At 38.1% G+C, this 13,102-nt stretch overlaps 1 protein-coding gene across 3 annotated transcripts in view; it reads left to right on the top strand.

Moving 5' to 3' along the window:
* Positions 1-13,102, top strand: part of THSD4 (thrombospondin type 1 domain containing 4) — a 597,500-nt gene that overhangs the window by 524,543 nt on the left and 59,855 nt on the right. For all 3 annotated transcript variants that reach the window (XM_067534792.1, XM_067534793.1, XM_067534794.1), the window contains 3 exons: positions 5,311-5,486; positions 9,659-9,755; positions 10,689-10,922. In XM_067534792.1, the coding sequence (XP_067390893.1) occupies positions 5,311-5,486; positions 9,659-9,755; positions 10,689-10,922 (507 nt within the window). The remainder of the gene's footprint in view (positions 1-5,310; positions 5,487-9,658; positions 9,756-10,688; positions 10,923-13,102) is intronic.

Below are 13,102 nucleotides of genomic sequence, written 5' to 3' on the forward strand. Positions count from 1 at the left end.
ATTTAATTTTTCACAGTTGTAGGGAATTATGCGGGGGTTAGACAATAATTATTTAATGATAGTAGGTGGTGAGATTCCAAAAGTTAAAGCTTTATAACTGTTAAAAAAAACCCCCAAAAAACTATCATATGTCAAAATCAAACTCTGAGTTCTCAAGCAGCATTTTTCTTTCTTTGCCTATCTGTATGTTTGAGTGCTATCAATGGAAATATTTTTCATCAGATTGTGTGTGTACAGCAAAACAGATGTTTATCGATATTTACCAGTAAAAATCTAATCCTTCTAACTCTACATATGCTATACGAGTCTCTCAAAGAGCTGGAATCACATAGCCATAAAGGAAAGAATCTTTTTTCCTCCAGTCCAGCTCCAAACTACACAAGTATGTTAATGTTCCTAAACTTCACAATGTGTCCCCCTGTGGATAATTCAATGCATGGAATTATGTCTCCCCTGAAATCCATTTGGTATCTTTACTATTGACATTTCAATAAGATTTACAAAATTTCAGATATCTCATTTGCTCATTCTAAAGACTCATTCCTCTTCAAAACGCACAGCAAAACATTTTTTCTCTTCTGATTTCAGGTTGCCTGCATGATAGTATGTGACGCTATTGTTCAAATATTGTTCTTGTGATCCATTGTTTAATATATTCCCTCTGTCCTGGCAAGTGCATTAATACCTTCTGTGTCAGTGTGCTTTTCCTATTCTGGGATTGTTATACCATAATATTTTGTATCCTCTGTGTGTTACGCAGTTTGCTGATATGTAATAATTTGGCATGTGTATTCTTGATGATACCCTAGACATAGACAACATGTTGTTGCGGTTTGGTTTTGATTATTGATTAACAAGATATTGAGCCAATTTATCTAATCAGTTTATTAAACATATGTAAACCACCACAGAGAGGTTCATACTTCATCAGCGCTGGGGAACAGGCCTGTTGCAATCACAGCTTACATCTTTTGTCTTTTCCAAAGTATGCCGTGTGACTGGGACCAGGAAATAAAAGGGCATTCTCTTGCCAAAACTCTTACTATAGTTCCCTTTTACTATATTTTCTGCCCACACTTGCAATTTTAGTTCACGATAGTTGGTGTCTTAAAACACCACCTCCTGGAGGCCACTGACTATTTGGGATTCTCAGCTGTGATCTTTTTAAAATAAGTTTCTACCCCTGATGATTGTGGAGTAAAGCTGAAAAATGTGGATTGAGTAAACCCTAAAGGCACAGAAGCCAGAAGACAAATAAAAAGAACGCAACCCATGTATTTTTTTTTTAAAAAACCTTATGATTTTTAAGTCATTTGCAAGAAGTTGCAAAAGGTATCATTGTAATATATCAGGGGTCACTAACCATTGACTGGAATAACCGCTGTTACAAGTCAATGGAAGTCAGTTTACAGAACTTTACGCTTTAGTGCTACATCATTTGTTTTAAATTGTTTCCCATTCTTCTCAGCATCAGGGGCAGGAGAAGCAGAATAGAATCTGCAAGCAGCAGGAAAAGAGCTATAAAACACAATCAATAAAAGAAGTGTTCAAAGCTGAACTGGGAAAAATGAATGTTTTTAAGACACCAAACATGCAGATTCTATTTTGTGTCACATTGAGCTTTCCCCCTCTTATTCCCAGTCCAAACAAAAGTATTGATGAGAATTTGTAGTCTGAGACATACCATACAATTGGCAGAAAGTATTATTGAAGAATATTATAAACTACACAGTTTTATTTAAGATGCTGACAAGTAGGGTAGATAAAATCAGCAGCAGACTGTACCTTAATGAGGAATCTGGTAATGCTTTTTATATTCTTTCATACTTGGGCAAAAAATATTAGCACCATAAACATTCTAGAGGGAGGGCAGTAGAGGTGATAAATGAAAGGTGATCAAAACACAATAAGAGGCATATTTTCCTTTTTTATGTGGGGGCCTCTTTCAGACTCTTCATCTGATGAATGTCAAATTAAAGTTGAATGGACTTATTGGTTTTCAGACAGTCATCTTTCTACAGCTTTATTATTAACAATAACATAATCTTTGCCAGAACTTTTTTTCATATCCAAGATCTTGATGTGCAGATTATTTTTTTTTAAAGGTAACTGTATAAGAAAAATATTCAGATTATAAAGTTAAACTTTTATTAGAAGTGTTCCATATTAAAAGTGAGGCAAACCCAGGATCAATACATTTTGAAAAGCAGCCCTGCACAGCAGGTGTTTGAATTAAAATGTAGCAATTGTAAATAGCATGTTGCTTACAGTCACTATTTTCTTTTTGTCGGAATTTTATAATAACCCATATCTGAGTTTGACAGACATATTTGCCTCCCAGAAATACGTGAGGAAAGAGAATATAACTGTATGCCTAAACTAAAAATAATGTTATAGGAAATATATTATTTGTGTTAGCCAACATCCATAGGTACAAAAATGTAGTAACAGGTGTCATCGAAAATAATAGATGCAGGAAACAAGTGGACTTAAAATACCTCTTGAGAGGAAATATGTAGCATACAATGCAATAAAATTGTAAAATTACAATAAAATTAATATATTATTGTAGGGCTTGATCCTGCATCATCATAGTCACTGGTTGGGCCAAAGACCTCAGCATGAGCAGGATCTGGGCCATAAACAATGAAGGATGTTTTTGTTAGGTATCAAATATTCTAAGTTCTTGCTTGTGCTGTGTTGGGAGCAGTGCAGAGCCGCCCCACCCCAGGGGGAGCCCCAGGATGGAGAATGCCTCCAGGAACGCTCAGATGCAGGGTAGGTGCATGACCGCTCCTACATTCTTTATTGGGGTGCGTCTTATACTAGTTTTTGTGGGATCTATAAAACTTCACTGGGTGGTGTGCACGAAGGCGGAGCCCTCGCCAATCCCAGCCCCGTTTGGAAGACCAGTTGGCTAGAGGAATAGTGATAGAGCAGGCTTTATGTTCCCTAGATATCAGGAATTACAGGAATGATGGCTGAACTCTAGATGGCCTGCACAAAGTGGAGGTTTCTTTACACCTTCTCTCTCATGTAGGTATAATCTGTCTTTAGCTAGACACTTCTGTCACTGTTTTTACGTTTGCCATCTCACATTGTTATACAGTTATATTTTATTAAACAAATATATAAAACTCACTGCTTACAGTGGAAGGAACCCAGTAGGCCAATATCTAATACCCACACTGCGGTTTATGTAGTTTGAAACCTGAACTGTTTAGTTACTAATTTCTTTTTAAAGGTAAACAGATTTGTTCTTACATGAGCTGAGTGAATAAATCACAATGAATTATGTGAACATTAAGTTAGACTCTGCTTGCAGAATATCCTTTTGGGGATCACTCATGAATTCCTCAGATATCTCTTGTTGTTTAAATGTGTTTGGTGAGTGTGTCTGCATATTTCCTGAGCCAATAGCATATCTGGCACTGGCACTGTGTCAGATTGTTGCTGAAAGGATTACTAAAATCTGGCCAATGGTGTTTAGAATACTTGTACACTTACAATTGATAACACTGACTACTGAGAACCAACAATATGAACTTACTCATTTCATTCTGCTCATAATTTTATCCCTATCTAGGAAACAGACCTCTTTCTAAGATGAGGGGCAATACAGACACAAGTTAGTTTTGCCTCTCATCTCCTGTGTGTTTCAAGGTATGATGCAGACCAATGCAAACTGACCTGATGTCACTAACATACCTCAACTTCCATATGATTTAGACTTGAAAACTTGTAGTTCAAGGTTACCATTTTGTTTACAGAGCCATTGCTTCTAAATAATAAATAAGTGACTATTATTAATTCATTATATATAGCCATAGTATCTGACATTATTTACATAATTCAGTTAAAACAATAGTTTCTTATGCGTTCCCAGCATGAAGACTTCTTCTAGAAGTAGGTTTCACCAACAAGTTTCTAGTTGTTTTACTTTCCCAAAGGGAAATGAGTCAGCAGCAATCACTAGCATGGAAAAAGAAAGAGATCCAAAATGTGGGTCTTGCTGTTTAACCTGGTGAGGACCAGCCATGGAAAGTATCCTACCTACCTAGCTCCTCGATGTTCTGCTCAGGGCTATCCTACTCTGGAGAAAATGTGTTGCTCCAGTGTAGTCCCTGATCTAATCCCATACTACGTCAGACCAGTGGTCCATCTAGTCCAGTATCCTGTCTCCAATTGTGGCCAAAACCAGATGCTTCAGAGGAAGGTCCATGAACTCTTGCAGCTGTGCATTGAGCAGTGGTTGTCATTGACCTCGGTACAGTAAATCCCAGGCCCCTATCTTGGGTTTATATAGTTACATTAGAACCTTGTAAGGTGTAAGGGTAGTTTAAATTTTTTGCTCAAGGATGCAACGGGATCTTATTGTTCTATTTTATATTTGTACCTAAATAGTGGATAACCTCATTCTACACTTAAATCCGAGTAGACTCAGAGTGGACTCTTTGAGGTAGAGATTGTATCTTTCCTATGTATATTAACAGTGCCTATCACAGGGGGGCTCAGTCTTGTTTGGGCCTCTAGGCACAAGAAGTCAATAATAAAAATATTGTACTAGGCACTATACATACATAAGAGGTAGTTTCTAAATAGACTAGACAGAAAAAGAAAGTAGTAGTAATATCCTCCCTTACAGAGAGGGAACAATGGTGTTTGCAGATAGCTTGTCACCCCAAGCAGTTCTACAGAACAGAACGTTGCAGATGTTTTGGCAAAATGTGTACTCTGTAAAGGAAAATTAAAGATTTGCCAAAGGCTGCATTAAGAATAATTGGAATATTTGGCAAACCACGGTATTTTCTGGTTCATAAATTGTGGGCTTGGTGCTTCTGCATAGTGTAGCTGTTGTGATAATCTGTATCCACTTCAGTGCTTTACTGTATCCAAACCACTAAATAAAGATTAACATGAACGTGGAGGAAGTTCAGGAAACCACTTCCTTGTTATCCATGTGTATCCAATGTACCCGTCTGGCTGTCTGAGACAAAATCACAACATGATATTCCATGAAAAACGAGTTTTCTATTGTAGCTTTGTATTTTTCTATTCCTGCAAAATAAAATTCGCATATTCAAATAAGAGTCTGGTTTTTGAGGTTGATATTATTTTGCACAAGTATTGATATAATTTACAATATTTTTTGTTCCAGCAATACTGTCTGATTCCATGAAGTAGAGAGCATACAGCAGCATAACCCAGTTACATGAATTTGTATACACATTTAACAGTCTGAGAACTAGCATGTAAAGGTGATTTCTTGTGATCAGCATCTGTCTGTGCTTTTTTTCCTCCCCCTGACAGCACTGCGGAGTCGATCAGGACGGTCTATCATTAATGGAAACTGGGCAATTGATCGACCTGGGAGATACGAAGGAGGAGGGACTATGTTCACATATAAACGCCCAAATGAAATCTCAAGCACTGCAGGAGAGTCCTTTTTAGCAGATGGTCCAACAGACGAGATCCTGGATGTCTATGTAAGTTTGTCATAAGTTTGTTCTAGGAAGATGAGTTCTGGTTTTTGTTCACACATGACACTAAAAACAAGAGCAATAGCAATAAATAAATGCCAGCATTCCACTTAATCCTTAACGATAACAGTGTTTTAGATATTATAATATCCTTTACTGTTACCTCTGAATTGCCCTGGATCATACAAAATCTAAATAGTAACAGATGTCTGTTACCCCCCAGAGCTTTCTGAACCAGTAAAACCAATTTTACTTGTTGAATAAAATCAAAGGCAAAGCGTACAGTATTCTTTATTTCATGAGAGCTGGATTTCCTCCAGACACTTTTCTGCTACAGCTAATTTGGCTTGGTTTAGTTTTATAGTTACCTGAAACAAATGTCTGAAGCAGGACAAGACCCCTTACGGATTCAAGCCTTCTTGGTCTGTACTTACATATTTACTTTATATATATATATATATATATATATATATATATATATATATATATATATATATATATATATATATATATATGAGATGAAGCATTCCTAGGCAGAATTTTAATAGGAAGCTTCATTAGGAAATCCTGAACAGCAAATGGTCTACAAGCAATTGTGGAACCAAACTGGAGTGGAATCCCAGCTCCATTAAAGTCAATGGCAATATTACTGATTTCAGTGGAGCCAGGATTTCACTCCATGTTTTTTTGGTATTGGATTATTTATTCATTATTAAAAGTGGATTATTATAACATACTATAAAATAAATTGTGCACATAGCCATGTTCATACACATATAAAATGAAAGATAATGGCTGAAAGACCAAATATAATATAGATATATAGTTTGAATTGATTATATTGGTTGTTTTAATTGGTCACAGTTTGGTTGTCATTAAACTCAACAAGTGATATCACAATGATAGAAAAATTAGTGCAGTATATTTTTTATAGAAACTGCACTGGCTCCTAGAACTGGAAAAGTTACAAACAGCAAAATGATTTAAAAGTAGCAGTAATTATTATTACTGTAGTGCTTTAACAGGGCACAGCGTGGGACATGGTGAATGGTTTTTCATTTGTTGTGATGTTACATTTTGATCATCAGATAAATGGGTTCTGATTGCCCAGAATGCATATTACTAAAAAAGAATATAATGGACACTTATGTAGAGAATATTGGATGGTGTGAGCTGAGATGCTGTGAAGTTTTTATTGCCAAGAAATTGCATTACCCAGTGGGAAAGGAAAGGAGCCATGGGTGATTTATGCAGGTGTTCCCAAATAAGGGTCATCAAAAACTTTAGCGCAACTTAAATAAATCACAATAATAAAGTGTATTTTGAGTTTTAGAGCTTAGAGTTTTAGAGCTCTTATCTCATATAGTTTGTTTGTGCCACTGTTATTTATTGATTTCATCTTTGCCTGTTTTATCTCCCTTCTTTTTTCCCTTTGAAGCATCTTATTTGCCATGAAAATAACAAGGTTGACATGGATTGGCGTAGAGCTTAGTATCTTGAACTGCAGATTATTGCTGTGGACTGACCCCTGGGTTGGTACTCTCCCCTTCGTCATGCTGCATATAGGATGTCTGCACCACTAGTGGCTTGTCTAGGCTGGCAGACAGATCAGCATTCTCCCCTTCACTGCACTGTGGGATGGTTGAGGAGCCATGTTTGCCCTAAAATGGGGATCAGGGAGTGCTAAATGAAAGAAAATCATAGGAGCTTTGTTAACACCATAATCTCCCTTGCATGAGTCATGACTTTCAAGTTACATGCAGATAGCCAATATTAACATAAACCAGTATCCAATTCCTCAACTCCCTGAACCTTGCAGTTGTCGTTTTACGATTTCTGAATCTTCCACTTTTCCTTGGCGCCAAACCCTGGGAGCTTTATATGCAGATGCAGGGATATGAAGATAGCCAGTTGCAATTACCATCAGTCTTTTATCTCAGTTCCTGCTGTCTTTCTATCACTCTCCAATTGCACAGGACAAGCCTTTCTAGTTAAGTTACAGCAAACTTTAAACAGATGGTTAAAGAACAGAAATTCAGATGCGTTTCATTATGCACATAAAGTGGCTATGGCACAAATATAATGAAGTTAAATTGTTTTAGAAGATTACATTGCCACCAGCTCAAAGCAAAACTGTTATAATGGCTCCTTGTGATTTGTTTTGGGAAATACTATGGAAGAATCATGGGAACTCTAGAAGAGCTTTCCTTGGAACTATCCATACTGTAGGGTCCTGATCTGGAGAGATGTGGAGTACTCTCAGCTCCCACTGAAGTCAGTTGGACTTGAGAGTGCTCAGCACCTCTCAGGACTGGGCACCAAAAGAGTGCATTTTAAAACTGTAGAGAGGTCAGAAAGGCAGCCCTTATAGAAAGCATTACAGGCAGTGCATTCTCTTATGATTCAGGAAAGTGGGTGCTCTCACTGGGGCAGAGTTTAGAGGAAAAGCTATTGTATTTGACAGAGGAAACACTTTTCAAAGACATGCAAACACAAAGGGACAGATCCTAAGATGGTATAGCTCGGAATAACTCTGTTGACCTCAGTAGATTCTAGCATGGTTCCTCTGACTGCAAAACAAACCTAGTGTCACAAGTCTGTTGCTTGTGGATCACATGGGGGTGTAGTATGGATTTTCTCTTGGTTGTAACCCTTGCTTTGGCAGAGATTTCTCAGGTTCCAGAGGCAGTGTCTGGCGGATAAGGAAACCCAAGTATTGGGCACTAACTGCAATCTGTGGTGATGATTGGTTTAGGAAGGCTTTTTTGTATTAAACTGACTGAGGCTTCTACCAGAGCAGTCCAACACCCCTGCAGCAGACCAGTCTTTGAAGGCAGCGGTGTGATCAGCTGCATTATTAAAGTAACCAAAGCCAGGCTAATAAAATCAACAGTGAATAGTGTCTATAATTGATATGCAAGCACTCCTATTCCTACACCACCAGCATGTTCACACACAGTCCCATTGATTTCAATGGAATACTCATGTAAGTGCTTACTAATGTGCAGAAGGATTGTACAATTGGACTCTAAATTTTTGACCCTTTGTTGATGTCTTTTTTTAAAGCAGGTACATGCAAGTATCCCAGTGCTAGATAAAAATATTCAAACAAACAAAAAAAACCCAAACCAACCCTTTTGTCCAACTGTAGAAGAAATGAGGGACCTTTCCTGCATGTTTTGATGTGTGTGGAAAGTTTAGTCCAATTGGCTGAAAATGTGTTTGGGAGTGGGTAGGTTTGGGAACACCATTCTACATCAGTGATACAGTCACCACTACGTGTACGTGGACCTCTGTGATCTATTTCCTTGAGCTCTGTTAAACAACGGTTATAAAAATGAAATAGAAAGACAATGTTTTTAGCTATTTTTGCTCGCTGCTTTAGAAATACTGTGGTGAGTGCTATGTGCTGAGCGGTGAGGGTATACAAGGGGACGGCGTGGTATATGAGGTAACACAGATGGGATAAGAACAACATAAGAATGGCCGTAGTGGGTCAGAGCAATGATCCATCCAGCCCAGGATCCCGTCTTTCAACAGTGGCCAGTGCCAGATGCTTCAGAGGGAGAGAACAGAACAGGGCAATTATAGAATGATAACACAGAAGTGCTGTCTATACGTTCGCAACTCAAGCAGAACTGACAATCATTGGGGGGTGGTGGTGGGAGCTAGCGGGGTTTGGAGCATTTGGATTTGGAGTCTTCCTTCTCTCTTTTCTTCTCCTCCTTGTTTACCTTTTCTCAGTTATCTGTCAGGTCAGTTATTTCAATCCCAGCCCATCTGTCGTGTGCACCTCTCTTGCCACCTAGTGTCCAGTGAACGACTGAACATCACTGCTGTATTTTCACATTTTGCACCTGTACCATATGATGTAGTTCTTCACAGTGAGGATTTTGAGTAACAGCTGCTCCTTACTATTACAATGTAGTGTAGTTTGCAAGTGTAGAAACTCTTCTTTTCCTTACTTGTCTTAGCCTCTCCAGAACAAATTGTTTATTTTCATATTTCACTGATATGTATTAAACAAACCGTTGCCTTTTCTAAAAGTAGCAATCATTGTACTGTTGATTAATTTAAATGCATATTTCTGTTAAACAGTAGTAACCTAAGAGGGGATTTAAGTGAAAGGGTGATCGTTTTTAATCAGATAACATTTATTTGGCTGTTTTTACTCTTAGATGATACATCAGCAACCTAACCCCGGTATACATTACGAGTATATCATTCCAGGAGCCAACGTCATTAGCCCCCAGTTGCCTCCTCACAGAAGGCCAGGTAAATCATCATTGCTTTAAGCACATTGTGTAACATTATGGGCCGGTGGTAAGATTCTGGCTTCACTAAAGTCAATGGAAGTTTTGCCACTCACTTCATGGGGCCAGGATTTCATGCCCAATGTTCAGCTGAACATTGACTTCAAAGGAGTCACTCTCATTTGCTCCAGCTGAGGCTCTTGTCCTATATTTCCATTTGGAATGGTAATTTTATCTTTATCATGGCACATGGGATAAGAACACACTGTGACTTTTCCTTGATCAGTTCCTGTTATGAGCTGAATTGTTGTGCCTGTATTTCAGAAATTAAATATACTTTTTCTGCCTTTTTTGGAGTTTGATATTTTGAAACAAACTTTCTCAGCTTCTCTCTTGCAATCTTGTGGAAATTTCTAAGCCCAAAAAGCTAAAATATCTCTAGACAGAATGTATTTAAAAGTCCATAGCATGGAGATGTATTGAATGTACCTGTAATTCTGGAAGAAGAAAAAAAAAAGAGAAAATTGGCAGACAAGTTTGGTACTACTTTTCGTGTTTTTGACTCTCCCTGTCAGATTTGTACTGGCTTCTATAGTCTGTTTCTTAATGAGGAGCAGCTGGAATTTGATACTAAGAGGCACAGGATACGGAGAATGGTGGAAAAACAAATCCTCCAGAAACTTTGATTGACATTAGGAGCAATAACTATGCTAGAAAATGCCTGGTGAATTTTCACTTTTGTGTGTGTTTGCTTGCTGAGAATTGGGTGTCTCACTGAAAAACAGCACAGTCTTTGTGTTCGAAAAAGCCAGCAAGTCTGTACATGGAGATAAAAGCTACTTTCAAGCTTGACAACTCTGTAGACCATTGTTGCAACTACTAATTACTGAATGCATTAGAGAATAGTTGAGAGAGATGTTCACTATTTTAATTTACTATTGTTGCCTGTCCCCAGGGGAGCCATTCAATGGTCAGTTAGAACTGACAGACAATACTGATCGCAAAGATGAGGATTTGCATAGGGAGACAGAGACTCACACTGGACAGTCAGCAGGGATATTTCCCGTTATTCAGGCAGGAAGATTTCCTTCTCATCAGCCAGACAACCAGGTGCAGCCACCACAACGAAACCGAGAACACAACTGGAAACAGGTTGGAACAACTGAGTGCACCACTTCGTGTGGGAAAGGTAAATGCTTTATGGTGCATGCACAGTATTTATATTACACACAAGAGGATTCCAGGCCAGGAGAGGAAAAGCATGGGGGGAAGAGCAGTTTAGAAAACCCAGCAACTTCCTGTATGCACTAGACATATGTTTGAGCCACTGTTTTCCGTTGTTTCTCATTAGGGGAGAGACACATCTGTAGCATAGAGTGGGTTCCAAATATATGTCAGCAAAATCATTCTAAAAAGAAAAGAAATGGAGCCTAGTGCACGTAATTTAGAAACAGGCTAGGCAGAACTCAAATTTATTTAAATCATTTTGACAGACAATATTGATAATTATTTTTAAGCATTTGTTTTGATTTTTATAGATTTAAATTTTCACAGTTGTGCAAAATTATGGGTTTTAAGAATTTGTTTTTATTTTTATCCTTTTAAATTTCCACCGTTGTGGGAATTTTTTGGCGGGAGGGGGATCCAGTCCATAGAGAGGGATTTAGGCAATAATTATTTCATGACAATAGACGTTGAGATTCAAAAAGTTAAAGCTTTATAATCATTAAAACCCAAATTGTCAACAGGTAAAAATATGCAAAGTAAATATCCTTAAATTAAATTCTAAGAAGTTCTCAAGCTCCATTTTTCTTACTTTACCTATCGGTAAATTTTGGGACACAATAGCTGGTTGAACTAGCCAATGGCAGGAGTAGTGGTACTGATGCTTTTGAAAAACATCAGTGGCACATTTTCCAGAACAGGCCTGGAGGACCTGAACACTTGAGCAGAAGATGACAGTAGTGTGTGTTGTTTCTGGAGACTTTGTGATGTTCAAACATATTTTTTTTTAATGCTTACAGCCCCTCTTGCTGTAGCAGCTGAGTACTTTTTTCCTATTTGGAAACCAAAATTCTATTACAAAATAATCAAAATTGGGGTGCTCTAGTAAATACTGTCCTATTTGTCTGGAATAAAACCCAAAAGTAAATAATAAATCAATCAGAATAAAATATAATCTAAACTAAGCCTTCCATCAGCTCTGATTCATTCTTTAGCAGACCTCTAAGGGGAGTACATTCTACTACTGGGAAAGTTCACCTCAGAAGTCCCCGCCGCCAGGTATTGTCAACGTGTACCTAAGGGCTCTCTCAGAGAACTGGGCCTTGGACCAGTTGGGTGTTTTTCAGGGTTACTCGTAGAGCTAACAAAACCTGTCTTTAAAAAAAAAAAAAACCCCTACAAATTCCATATAATTCCATATATAATTCCATATAATTTATAAGCTGCTAGAGGTATCTGCTGGGAAAAATTGTGGTTCTGTTGAGCTAGAATAAAGGAAAATTTAACTCTGGACGTAGAGGAAAGGTGATATCTTTGTGGCTGTGAGCATTTTCCTGAGGTGGGGGAAGGCAATTAAAGGTGGTAATGTAAATGGACCCTGATAGTGTATTCGGCTATGGGCATACTGAGCTGTTCGAGAGAGATGACTGCTCCACTAACCTTTTTCCTCTGGGGAAAAGTTTCCATTAATTTTCTTTAGGGCTCTTTGTTCCAAGCTATGAAACGGCTAGTGCATGAAAGCTTAATGCCATGCTGATCCTTATGCACATCATCATCATAATGCATGCAAATTATGTCTCTGACAGTAAAGCTGGTAGTTAAGCACGCTGTATTGATGTTCCCTTTTTTGTTGTTATTTCCCACTGTTCCAGGACAGTGTATTTGGAAACCTGTACTGCTCAGGGAAAGTACTGCAGAAATGTACAGTACAAAAATCATAGTCTATAAGTCAGGACTCTTGGATATCTGACTCTTTGTGGGAGAGGGCAGTGAATGTAAACCAAAATTATTTTGCTTGGGCCTTGGAAATGACTTTTAGATTAGGGTATGTGAGCAGGATCCTCAGCTATTGTAAATAGACATAAACTCCCTTGCAATCAGTGAGGATCACCAGGTGAGGATCGGGACCATCATATTTTCAGAAAGTGGAAGCTGAAGTTTCTGTGCAAAAGAATTGTGCATATGAATACTCAAATCAGCTCATTCTGCACGCAAATGCAGGTGCGCACACACATCTGTAAGGGCTTTGGGGGGTTTCAGTCACTTTATAGGAAGAATGTCGGAAACTTTCCTTTGTAATCCCTGTGATCAGAGTTTTGCTGTCTGTAATGTTCTTGCAGTCAATGGGAATCAACTATATAAAAT

Source organism: Emydura macquarii, unplaced genomic scaffold (assembly GCF_026122565.2).
Source record: "Emydura macquarii macquarii isolate MOO-44397 ecotype Brisbane River unplaced genomic scaffold, CSIRO-AGI_Emac_v2 contig_3451, whole genome shotgun sequence".
Lineage (NCBI taxonomy): Eukaryota > Metazoa > Chordata > Testudines > Chelidae > Emydura > Emydura macquarii.